Source organism: Ursus arctos, unplaced genomic scaffold (assembly GCF_023065955.2).
Source record: "Ursus arctos isolate Adak ecotype North America unplaced genomic scaffold, UrsArc2.0 scaffold_14, whole genome shotgun sequence".
In the NCBI taxonomy this organism is placed as follows: domain Eukaryota; kingdom Metazoa; phylum Chordata; class Mammalia; order Carnivora; family Ursidae; genus Ursus; species Ursus arctos.
Genome location: NW_026622808.1, coordinates 11,380,996 through 11,393,642, shown reverse-complemented (window position 1 = coordinate 11,393,642; position 12,647 = coordinate 11,380,996). Strand labels below are relative to the sequence as shown.

General features: G+C 60.9%; 1 protein-coding gene across 1 annotated transcript; it reads left to right on the top strand.

Annotated features, from left to right (window-relative positions):
- The first annotated feature begins 234 nt into the window (after positions 1 to 234).
- AIPL1 (aryl hydrocarbon receptor interacting protein like 1) lies at positions 235 to 7,891 on the top strand. Its single transcript, XM_048227128.1, has 6 exons — positions 235 to 330; positions 916 to 1,095; positions 5,809 to 5,997; positions 6,542 to 6,718; positions 6,805 to 6,946; positions 7,689 to 7,891. Exons 1-6 carry the CDS (start codon positions 235 to 237, stop codon positions 7,889 to 7,891), a joined length of 987 nt encoding a protein of 328 aa, XP_048083085.1.
- The last annotated feature ends 4,756 nt before the right edge of the window (positions 7,892 to 12,647 follow it).

Genomic DNA, 12,647 nt, shown 5'->3' with positions numbered 1-12,647 from the left:
TCTCCTGCCACACCCTGTCCCCATCTTCTCTGAGAACGTTCCGGCAGCTTTCTTTTTTCTTGGGGTGGGTGTCAGGCGGGGGCCTCATGTCACCCTGAGGAGAAGGATGAGGTGCTGCCCGGCTTACTCCTGGCTCACACCCGCCCGGGGGGCAGGGCCAATCCCCAGGTCTGGGTGTCTTCCTCCCGGGGAGATCATCTCAGCCTGAGCCCCACACCGCCCTCCGCCGGAGCCATGGATGCCGCTCTGCTCCTGAACGTGGAAGGGGTCAAGAAAACCATTCTGCATGGAGGCACAGGGGAGCTCCCAGACTTCATCACGGGGTCCCGGGTGAGTGGGCCTGGTCTCCCGGTGCCAGACGCCCCCCCCCCCCCGCAGCCTTCTGCACCCCTGCTTGCTACATGGCACTTCACACCACTTTAGGCTTTGCCAAAACAGGGCCAGGAGGGCCCTTCCCGGAATTATCAACCCCTGAGCCTCTGGGAAGCTCGGAATTGGTGCCCATTCGCTGCACGTTTTTGATATTGGCAAATTAAACTCTGGGGTGCGCTGGGGGAAGGGCTTGGGAATTTTCTGGAGCCCCAAATGTTGAGTTGAAAGGAGAGGCCCTCAGGGGTCACGGTTTTGTCCACAAATCTCTGGTGGGCTTCCCTGGATGACAGAGGGGCAGGGTCTGTGGTCTCAGATCTAGGACTTCTCTAAGCAAGGCCCCCTGGACCCGCAGAGCTGCCAGGCAGTGGGACAGGGTCCTCTGGGCAGGGTGGGTTCCCAGCCCCGGGGCCAGTGCGGGCGGCATGGGGGTAGCTGTGGGGTCTGGGCATCTGGCTGGGGTTGGGCGAGCCCAGCCCCGAGGACAGCCCCGCGAGCGACAGTGGGAAGTGTGTCGAAGACCGGGGTCCCCCTCTCGCTGACCAGGTGATCTTTCACTTCCGCACCACGAAATGCGACGAGGAGCGGACGGTGATAGATGACAGCAAGCGCGTGGGCCACCCCATGCACATTATCATCGGGAACATGTTCAAGCTGGAGGTCTGGGAAGTGCTGCTGACGTCCATGCGTGTTGGCGAGGTGGCCGAGTTCTGGTGTGACTCCATCGTAAGTAGGCCCACCCGGCCACGCCGCCTTTGCCTCACGCAGGGCCCGACCCCCCGCTTTGTGGGGCTGCTGCCTTTCAGCAAAGTGGGGTGAAAACGAAACCCTGCGTCCACTTCCTCTGCCACCAAGAACGTGGAGTAGAGTCACGCAAAACCACAAGCCCCCAGAGTGACAGTCGGTGTCGCGGCTGGCTGTCCGGGGGGGGGGGGGGCACCAGGCCGTGCCTGCACTTGATTACTGGATCCTGGGGACTTTTGGCCCCTGGTCACTTTCCTGCCCTCCTCTCTGCTCCCGTGAGCCATGTAAAACTGTTTTCAAATCTGTGGCCCTCTTGGGATCGCCTCCTCGTTCTGTGGCCCAGGTAGAAATGGACCACAGAACGTTTAAACAAACATTTCTTTTTTTTTAAAGATGTTTTAAAATTTATTTTTTTCGAGAGAGCAAGTGAGCACAAGCAGAAGTGTGGGGGGAGGGGTAGAGGGACAAGCAGGTTCCCCCCGAGCAAGGAGCCTGATGTGGGACTCGACCCCGGGACCCTGGGCTCATGACCTGAGCCGAAGGCAGACGCTCAACCGACTGAGCCACCCAGACGCCCTAAACTAACATTTCTTATGGAAACTTTCAAACATATACAAAAGTCGACAGAAAGTACAGAGAGGTCCCCAACGCCCACCCCCCAGGCCAGCCACCGTGGACCCCGGGCAGGCTTGCTTCATCCACCCCTGTCCCCTCCTCTTCCTCATCCCACACGCTTAAGTCACGTTCCAGACTCCCTGTCATTACATCTGCAAAAACTAAAATTTGTATCTGTAAAAAGGATATTATCCATCGCCTCCATATCATTATTATGTCTTTTTAAAACCCCAGTAATTCCTTCATGCCAGTACTCTCTGGTACTGTTCAGATTCCTCCAGTCGTCCCCTCACTTACTCTTTGTGGTTGGTTTGTTCCAGTCTGGACCCAAACAAAGTCCATGCACAGGGCTTTATGGGTTTGTGTCTCGGGGCTCTGTTCTCTTCCCTGTCTTTCCCTTGACATGAATTTGTTGAAGGAATGGATCACTTGTCCTACAGAAGTCCAAATGTTCTGATTTTGCTGGTTGCTTTGCCGTGGGATTGTTGGAAGTGTCTACCATGTTTCTCTGTCCCCATAGTTTGTAGAAATTGTGCTGTGTGCTTCCCACCGGGCAGCCCGTCTGCTGGCCTCTCTCTCTGGGAGGCGTCTTCTTACCACCATTGGCCGACAGGTTCAGATGTCGCCCGCCCGATCCCGCCATTACAAAGTCCCCCTTGGCTTTCACCTAATGGACACACCCATGGTTCCTGGAGACCCCTCACCTCATCGGGGGCTGCTGACTTTTCGAAGGAGCGATTTGGGGGAGAGGGAGATCTGAGTTTGAGCTCTGCTCTGTCGCTTGTCTGTGTGGCCCAGGGAAGTCCTTGCTCCCTCTGGCACTCTATTCATTCATCTCTAACTACAGAAACCCCACGCTAGGGGGCTGCTGGGGGGATTACAGGACATGGTGGCTCCTGGGACAAGCCATAGGACCAGGCAACTGGAAAGGGCTAGCAGAATTTCGGACACGAACTCCCCTGTTTTGCTGACGAGGAAGCGCAAGGGGCAGAGAAGGAAAGTGACTTGCTCTGGGTCAGACAAGTTAAGGGACAGGGTCAGGGTGGGATCCCTGGTCCCCTCACCGCTCATTCTCCGCGGCTGCCATCATAGTGGAAAGTCAGGCTGCAGTGCCGTCCTCTACCGCTAGAGGCGCCCGCCCGCCTCGTCCCTGATTTCTTGGCTCACCGGGCAAATACCAGGGGAGCGACTTTTCTTCGCCAACCAGTGTCTGTGTTGTTCTTCGTCCTCGTGCTTAGAAAGACGTTAAAGATGTTCTATTTTTAGCAAGCCAAGTCTTCAGAAAATGGGCTTCTTTGCGGCGTCAGATAGTTTAAAAGAATACCTATTGGCTTTGCTTACAGTGAGGATGCCCTGCCCGTTTTAGACCGGCACACGCCTGTCATTCAGGCCGCAAGGTTGACAAGCCTTGGCCACCAGTGAGGGCCCTGCCTCCGTAGGACACATGCTCACTAATGTGGCAGAGCTGAGTGCATGGAGGGCTGCCAATAAATCCTGGATTGGATGATTGCTTTGTTGTCTGTCGAGTTTCCCCTAACGTGGGCACAGCTCTGTCCGTGCTGTCTGCGTCCTCTTGGCCACAGTCACAGGAGGGCACTGCCCATCTCACTAAGCACCCACCCATTGTGCGTCTGTCTGTCTGCCTGTCTATCTGCAAACATTCATGGGGCACCAGGTTTGGACTCTGCTGTGTGTTAGGAATGAAACAGACCAAGTTCTGCCCCTCAAGGAACCTCGGTTCTTGGAGGAGGAGCAAACACTCGAGCAATTTCGATGCAGGGCAGCCAGTCCCATGACGAAAGTGAGGGCAGACTGCTTCGGGGCCACAGGAGATGGGCAACTAATGCTTTAGGGTCTGGGGGGAATGTCTCCAAGATGACATTGAACTGGGTATTGAAGGATGAATAGGAGTTCGCCAGGTCTACACGTAGGGAACGGGGTGGCATCTGGGCCAGGAAGTGTGAAAAGGTTTGGCATGCTTCATTTGGTTAGCCCCTTGCCCTCCGGGGGCGTCTCTCCGTTTAAGAATCTGAGTTGTGGAAAGATGCAGGAGTCAGTGGGATGATCATGTGTCTTCAACAAAGGAGTTAGGAGGGCTTGGCTTTCCCCCAGCAGCATTGCTTGTTCCTCCCTGCAGACCCCCCTCCTGGACACTGGATCAGTCTGAAGAGCAGGGGGCTTCCTCCCTCCCTCCCCTGCCCCCACGCCAGGGAAGCAGGGCCGGTCAGGGGCTGGGAGCTTCTGCCCCACTCCCACCCTAGACAGGATGCTGGTCTCTGGGTGGGATTTTTGTGCTGGTGCCCAGGATTGTGAGGCCAAGGGTCACACACTCACATTCCAAGAGGGGCCAGGAGCTCTGGCTGACCGCACATCATCTGCCTCGTCCAAATGGGGCAGCCAGGCCTCAGCTCCAACTGGACGGTTGCCTTGGGAAGGGGCAGGCCTGGCATGGCTGGCTACTCTGAGTTTTTAAGATGAGCCAGAAATCTTCATTAGCATGCGAGCTCCCTCCATATCTGAATGTTGGTTAACTAGTTGATAACATCTCCACCAGGTGAGCGCTAAGACAAGACCAGTTTGCGAGCCGAATATGGCCCGTGGCTCACCAGTTTGCAGCCTCCGGTACAGAGACAGCCCTGCAGACAGAAGGAGACTTGTGGCCCCCTGCCTCGGTCACAGGCTCGGTCTCAGTCCCCCGGGCTGCAGGCGAGCTCCACAGAGCCCCACGTGTGGCTCTGGCTGTTCTGTGGTCCCCAGGCAGGCAAGCTGGCCTCAAGATTGGCACACAGCTGGGACTCCTATCCTCCTGGCCCCCTCCTTCCGAGGAGGTGCTGACCTGCTGGGCACAGGACTTGAGACCCTCTTCTGGCCTTCCTCCTCCTTTCTGGATTTTTTCCGGCTCCTGGCGGCACCCCCAGCCCACCATGCTGCCTGAGGCTCTGCTGGGGCGAGGGTGTGGGTATCTCATGGGACAAAGGCTTTACCTGAGGTCCTGCCCAGGCAGCCACCTGGCCCTGGGGCCTGAATGCTCACTGCACTTGCTGGGACACAGGGCCTGGGAGCCGCCTGGAGGGCCAAAGTGGTCCTCCTTCAGCCAGCTGCTCCTGGGGCCTCTCCCTGCCTTAGGTCGGCCTTGATCCCACGGGATTAACTACCATCTGGCCTTCTTTCTCACAAAGGAGGCTCAGCAGGGCATTCTAGGTTAATCCTGGCTGGTGGGGCTGGGAGGGCTGAACTTCATCCCCGCTCTGGTGATTTGGAGGACAAGCTGAACTGTTTCTGCCCCTTCGGTTCCCTGAGCTGCCGTGAAGGCGCCTGAGATGGGCCATTTCTGCACCCCGTCCAAGCAGAGGGGGGTTCTCAGAGACAGCTCACAGATGGGGAAGCTGAGGCCCGAGGGGCTGGTTTCCCCCATAAGGGTGGCAAGCTCTGCGCCCAGTGCAGGGTAAGGCTGGGATGAGCTGGGCCTGTTCCCGCGCCGTCTCTAACCCACAACAGCGTCACTACCACAGGTGTGGCCGAGGGGACTGGAGTTCGGGGTCCCTGCTAACCAGCAGCACCACTGGGATGCCGATCTGGCCCTCTGGCCCCTGGAGCCTGCTCTTTCCCCTACTCTCCACACTTCCCTCCCTGCAGGTCACCAACCCATGGGTTCAGGTCTCCTTGGGAGAGAAATAGGTCAGGGCTGATCACAAGGACCAGCCAGAGGCAGCACGGCCTTGTGGTGATGGCCTGTCCTCTGGAGTCAGGCGTGAATCCTGGCTCTGTCATTTCCCAGCTGTGTGACCTTAAGCAAGTTACTTAATGTCTCTGGGCTCCAGTCTCCCCACCTTTGGAATGGGGATAGATGCCTCCCTGCTTGGGGCATTTTAAGGGTGGAAGGAGCTAACAGAAGGACCTAGTAGAGCAGTTTGCCTGGAACGCAGTGCACCACAGTTATTCGTGGGGGCGTGTTGGGGGCAATCAGCAGGAACAGCCACGGGGCAGTGTGGCTGTAGCAGGACTCAGGGTGGGGGCTCCGTGGGGCCCAGCTAGCTCTGAGCACACAGGCCAGACGCCATCTGCCGTCTTTCCACCCAGCACACAGGGGTCTACCCCATCCTGTCCCGGAGCCTGCGGCAGGTGGCGGAGGGCAAGGACCCCACAGAGTGGCACGTGCACACGTGTGGGCTGGCCAACATGTTCGCCTACCACACGCTGGGCTACGAGGACCTGGACGAGCTGCAGAAGGAGCCGCAGCCTCTGATCTTCGTGATAGAGCTGCTGCAGGTGCGCCCCGGGGCCGGAAGGGGGCAGAGGGCTGTCCCAGCCGCGGGGAGCCCCACCTCGCTGGTCGCTGTGCATCCAGAGCACGAGAGGGTTCATAAACCACAGCCATGCTTGTGGGGTGGTGGGGACTCAGCTTGTGGCCAAGGATGAGGTCCAACCTGAGGGCTACATGGGGGAACAAATAAAAGAATTGTGTCAACAAAAGGGCCTTTGTGGGCCTGCTAGGACAGTTGTGCGGTTTGTACACTGCACAAGGGTCTCACCTCTAGGGTGCTCATTGTAGACCTTGCAGATCTGAACTTTTATAATGACAGTTTTCCAGCAGATGGCAATAAAGTGTCTCGTTCTGGCCAGATGAGTAGGGAGACCGTCTTCTGAATACAGGAAGTCGAGTGTTGGCAAGGGGCTGTCTACTCCTAACTTGAAGTGCTGATTTAGGGCGGGGCGCAGTCCCCGTGGAAAATGCAGACGAGGCAGGGCCCCAGCTGTGGGGTGCAGGTGCCCGGGGTCCCCGCTCGCTCACCCGCCTGTGCTCTCGGGCCAGGTCGAGGCCCCGAGCGAGTACCAGAGGGAGACATGGAGCCTGAACAAGGAGGAGAAGATGCAGGCCGTGCCCGTCCTCCACGGAGAAGGGAACCGGCTCTTCAAGCTGGGCCGCTACGACGAAGCCTCTCGCAAGTACCAGGAGGCCATCATCTGCCTGAGGAACCTGCAGACCAAGGTGGGGGGCTGCCCGCGGGGCCGGCGCCGGGCGGGGGGGGGGGCAGGCGGCCCGGCTCACGGCAGGCAGGCGTGCCCCCACCGCAGGAGAAGCCCTGGGAGGTGCAGTGGTTGAAGCTGGAGAAGATGCTCAACACCCTGATTCTGAACTACTGCCAGTGCCTGCTGAAGAAGGAGGAGTACTACGAGGTGCTGGAGCACACCAGCGACATCCTGCGGCTGCATCCAGGTGCGCAGGCGCGGGGCGGGGCCGGCAGGCGCGGGGCGGGGCCGGCAGGCGAGGGCGGGGCCGGCAGCCGGAGGCGGGGCCGGCAGGCGGGGGCGGCAGGCGCGGGGCGGGGCCAGCAGGCGGGGGCGGCAGGCGCGGGGCGGGGCCGGCAGGCGGGGGGCGGGGCCGGCAGGCGGGGGAGGGGCCAGCAGGCGGGGGCGGGGCCCTGCCCGAGGCGCGGTGTTCGCGCGCAGCCGCCGGGACGCGCCCGCGGCACGCACGGAGGTGCACAGTGGCTCGCGCCTCGCCGGGAGCAGGTGTTTCCGGAAGGGAGGGGCAGTCGTGCACAGAGACGCGGAGTGACCGCGGATAGGGTCCGCGGACGGGGTCGGAGAGCCCGCTTCTACTGCGCGCCGGGCGCTGGGTTCCCTGCGCTCGTCCCCTCGTTCGGTGCTCGGAGTAACCGTGGGAGTGGGTGCGGGGAGGGGGCCTGGAGGCCGCGCAATGCGGGGAGCCTCCGTAACAGAATAGGGAGTTTCGGATTTAGAATTAGCTCTGGGGCCTTGGCAGGGTCCCCCGCAAGGGAGGGAGTAGGTCCCGCTGTTGCTGTTACCATCACCATTTACAGCCGAGGAGGCGGCTTGGGGCACAGAGAGGTGAAGGATCATGGTCAAGGTTAAGAGTTTTGTCAGCTGGTGAGGCCGGGCCTCCAAGGGGAGGCCTCTGACGCTGGGCAGCTGGTGCAGTCTGATCCTCCCCTCAGGGATCGCGAAGGCCTACTACGTGCGGGCCCGGGCTCACGCGGAGGTGTGGAATGAGGCGGAGGCCAGGGCCGACCTTCAGAAAGTGCTGGAGCTGGAGCCGTCCATGGGGAAGGCGGTGCGCAGGGAGCTGAGGCTTTTGGAAAACCGCCTGGAGGAGAAGAGGGAGGAAGAGCGGCTCCGCTGCCGGAACATGCTGGGCTAGGGTGCAGAGTGGGCCTTCCCAGCCTCCCCGGCCTGGCCTGGCCTCCCCTGCTTCCCTTGGCCTCCCCTGCCTCTCCTGGCCTCCCCTGGCCTCCCCTGGCCTGGCGTGGCCTCCCCTACTTCCCCTGGCCTCCCCTGCCTCTTCTGCCTTTCCTGGCCTCCCCTGCCTCTCCTGCGTTCTCTGCCTCTCCTGGCCTCCCCTGCCTCCCCTAGCCTCCCCTGCCTCCCCTACTTCTCTTGGTCTCCTTTGCCTTCCCTGCCTCTCCTGGCCTCCCCTGCCTCCCCTGGCCTCTCCTGCCTTCCCGGCCTCTCCTGGCCTCCGCTGCCTCCCCTGCCTACCCTACTTCCCCTGGCCTCCCTTGGCCTCCCCTGCCTCTCCTGGCCTCCCCTGCTTCCCCTGGCCTCCCCTGGCCTGGCATGGCCTCCCCTACTTCCCCTGGCCTCCCCTGCCTCTTCTGCCTCTCCTGGCCTCCCCTGCCTCCCCTGGCCTCTCCTGCGTTCTCTGCCTCTCCTGGCCTCCCCTGCCTCCCCTAGCCTCCCCTGCCTCCCCTATTTCCCTTGGCCTTCTTTGCCTTCCCTGCCTCTCCTGGCCTCCCCTGCCTCCCCATGCCTCTTCTGCCTTCCCTGCCTCTCCTGGCCTCCCCTGCCTCCCCTGCCTCCCCTACTTCCCTTGGCCTCCTTTGCCTTCCCTGCCTCTCCTGGCCTCCCCTGCCTCCCCATGCCTCTCCTGCCTTCCCTGCCTCTCCTGGCCTCCCCTGCCTCCCCTAGCCTCCCCTGCCTCCCCTACTTCCCTTGGCCTCCTTTGCCTTCCCTGCCTCTCCTGGCCTCCCCTGCCTCCCCATGCCTCTCCTGCCATCCCTGCCTCTCCTGGCCTCCCCTGCCTCTCCTGGCCTCCCCTAGCCTCCCCTGCCTCCCCTACTTCCCTTGGCCTCCTTTGCCTTCCCTGCCTCTCCTGGCCTCCCCTAGCCTCCCCTGCCTCCCCTACTTCCCTTGGCATTCTTTGCCTCCCCTGCCTCTCTTTGGTTATTTTTGTAGCTTTATACACTTCCTCTAGCACATCGTCCACTCCTTCTGTGCAGGGTGACCAAAATTAAGTCTTTTGTGCTTTGTCTGAGCGCTGACTCTAAAATGAAAAAACCAATAAACAGTGTAAGTTTCCCCGCAGGCCCTGCACGACACTGTGGTCACGTTCTTTTTCTGTGGTTCCAAATCCACGGCCCCAGGGCCACCAGAATGAGGCTGTTCCTGGTGGCGGGAGTGTCCACGCACGTTGTGATGTTTTCTTCTCTCTCCTTCCCCTTGTTCGGGGCACCAGGATGCTTGGGGTCTAAGTCCTCCCACCGCGGAGGAAAGAGGGTTGTTGTTTGGCGGGTTCTGCTTGTGGCTAAGGGCCGTCCGGAGGGATGGCCAGCAAGGCCTGAGGGAGGAGGTCAGAGCAAGGGGACGCTGTGAGCTGGGGAAGCTGGAGCGGGACGGTCACCCGCCTCCCGACGGCCCCGGAAGGCTGGGCAAGCAGAGAAGGCTATGGCTCAGAGGCACATGCAAAACCCGTCTAAGGACCAGGAGCTACGGCCCCAGGACTCCTGGACCCCCTGGTCCTTGGTGTTTCCTGCATGCGCCTTCCCTCTGGCTGTCCTCTTTCCCGGGGTCCGTGAGGACCTCCCCCAATCTGTGGTCCCCCCAGCAGGACTGATGCCCGAATGTGTCCCACGACCCTGCCTGGTCCCTGGTGCGCGTCTCCCCTCCCGATGCCCCAGGACCTTTGCAAGCCAGAGAGAGAAGAGGGGCAGGGCCGGACGCTGAGGGCTATGGTAGCATTAGTGCTCCAGGCGGGGATGGACCTGGGCAGCCGAGACCCCTCCCCTTGTCACGGAGTCCACAGGGGTTCCTGCGGACATGCCGTCCGGCGGATCAAGATCAGCCACATTTCCGATCGTGTCTTTCTAGGTCCGAGCTCCCCCAGCCCCACCGGCCCCCAGCCCTTCCACCTGCCTCTCTCTTTTTGTGTGTGGTGGACACAAGGGTCCCATGCCTGTGACAGCCTCAGGCGTACTCGGCCTCTCCCCCGGAGGCCCCGCTCTCTGAGCCTCTCTGCACTTCTCCCTGGTAATGTCTGCCCTGCCAGGCACACTTCTTACCCGTGTGTGCGTGTGCGTGTGTGTGTGTGCACGAGAGAGGGGGAGAGAGAGCGGGCTCACCTCATCCTATTGTTACTACAAAGGCCGAGGGCGGGACAACAGGACACTGTTGTCAGGAACCACGGCATCTCACACCCATCTGGCTAGTGCGGGGTGGGGGAGCTGACCTGGGGCCCTGCAGCGCGCGGCTGCCCCCCCAGGCCTCTGGCCCCTGCGCTGGCTTTCCCACCCTCAGCAGCTTCGGGATGTGGCCTGCACGCCGGGGCTGGAGGCCCCTGGGTTCAAGCCGACGCCTTCCGCCTCTGCGCCCCACAGACGGCCATCGGGTGCCCGGGCCTGTCTGCGCCCTCCGGCCTCCCCCCTGCCAGCACCCTTGTGAATGCGCTGGCCTGCTGGACCATCCAGCGCGGTGTCCCTGCTCAGTGCCCTTAGCTGGGTCACACGGCAGGTCCCTCTGCCTCGACGTGACCTGTTCACGGGTTCTGGGGATTAGGCCGCGGGCATCTCTGGGGAAAGACTGTCTTCAATCACACCTGCACCAGATGGTCCAAGCGCAGGGGGCGTTGTGAGCCCCTCCCCCGCGTGGTCTGGGGGTCCTGGCCTCTTTGCCTGACCCTGCCCCCTGCGGGCTCCTGTGGAAGGTCAGGCAAAGCCTTGTCTTCTTTTTTTTTTTTTTTTTTAAAGATTTTATTATTTATTTGAGAGAGAGAGACAGCCAGTGAGAGAGGGAGCACAAGCAGGGGGAGTGGGAGAGGGAGAGCAGGCTCCCAGCGGAGCAGGGATCCCGATGCGGGGCTCGATCCCAGAACGCCGGGATCACGCCCTGAGCCGAAGGCAGACGCTTAACAACTGCGCCACCCAGGCGCCCCACAGCCTCGTCTTCTTGATGGCCACTGTGCGTGTGCAGAGCTCCTGGCCTAATTACAGCTTCACATCCTCGTCAGCACGAGAACCTGATGCACAAAGACTCACCCTGCCTCTCGCCACCAGTAAGGACACCGTCGGACGACGCACGGGGGCATCGGTCTCCCCAGTGGCCTGGAGGCTGGAGGCCTCTGCGGACCACGCCCATCTCAGGCCAGTGGTGCTTTCTGCCTGTTTGGGTCGGTGCTGCGCCAGCCGTGAGGACAACGCCCGCCGTGGATGGGGGCTCGGGAACATCGGCTGAACCAGAGCATTTGTTCATGGAAACCATCTCCGTTCTCACACATGCAAGGACCCTCGGAAATGGTCAGCCCAAGCCCTTGCTTTGTGGATGGAGAAACTGAGGCTCACAGATGGGGAGGGGCATATCCGAGGTCACCGTGGCAGTCGTGGACAGAACCAGGGACAGGGACACTTCTCCACACTGAGCAGGGTGCCGCGGGAGGGAGGGGAGGAGGGCCCCATGCACCGGCACAGCTGAGGGGCTGGGGGAGAGATGCTGGGGACAGGTGTCAGGTGTCCAGAAGCCGGTGTCTCTGCAGCGGCTCACACAGGTGCAGTTGGGGGTACTCCCACCGTGTTCACCCTGGTGGCCTGGAATTGGGAGGGCAGGTGGGCCAGAAGCAGAGGGTGATGAGGTCCACGTGCAGAGAAAGGGGAGGAGGCAGGAAGAGGAAGGGGAGGAGGCAGGAGGGGAGGAAGATAAGAGGGAGAAGAGAAAGAGCGGTTTTAAGATCTGTTTCTCGGCTGGGACATGGTGTACCCTCCCCCCGAGTCGACCTCATGGCCCCCTCCCTCAGGGAAGAGGGGCAGGTGTCGCACAGCCCCCCCCACCCCGCCCGCCATGGTCTGATGCAGAGCGGCCTTGAGTCCACAACCGGGGCACTGTGTCCCGCAGGGGCGCAGGTGGGAAGGGGAGGGCAGCGTGCTCCAGGCCGCATCGAGCACAAGCCACAGCGATGAGTTTAAGCTTCCTGGCAGCCACGTTAAAAAGGTAAGGAAGAAATAGGTGACATTTATGTTAACCCAATACGTCAAATTATTACTGTTTTATCGTAAGTGAGATGCTTTGTGTTTTGTTTTTGACACGGTCTCTGGAGTCATCCTGACTCCGTCAGCGTGTGGCAGCTGCTGCTGTCCGACTGCGGTGGCCTGGAATGCATACACGCCCTATCCCGCTCCGGCCCCGCGCCCCGTCCTGCTCCGGCCCCGCACATTACAAATTAGTCTGACTCCTCCTCAAGCTTCGTGTGAACGCGGTCTGACCATGTGTTCTGTTCTGTGCTCTCTCGCAGTGTTAGTGCGTAAGCCTAGCGGGTTCAAGCAGAGGTGTGCTCCTGGGGGTCTTCGCTGGCAGGCGTGGATGGCAGGGCTCAGGGAGACAGACAACAAACCAAAAGGTGCCGCCTATCATCACCATCATTCCGGTAGTGATGGAACTCTGTGAAAGGCTACCGGGTGGCCACTTACCATTGTGCGCGTTGTGCACTGCACAATCGGGGGGAGGGGGTGCCCTGTTTACCTCCTTGTCATCTTAGTGTAGTTACTGCAAGTTCCCAGCAGATGGCGGGAGAGTGTCTTGAGGAAGGCTCAGCTTTTCCTAATTTGCTCTTTTGCCATATTGGCTAGTGCTGGCTCTGGGTTTCTGCTCAGGTGGCCTGGAGAAGTCATTTTCTGGGGGCAGGGCTTGCGAAT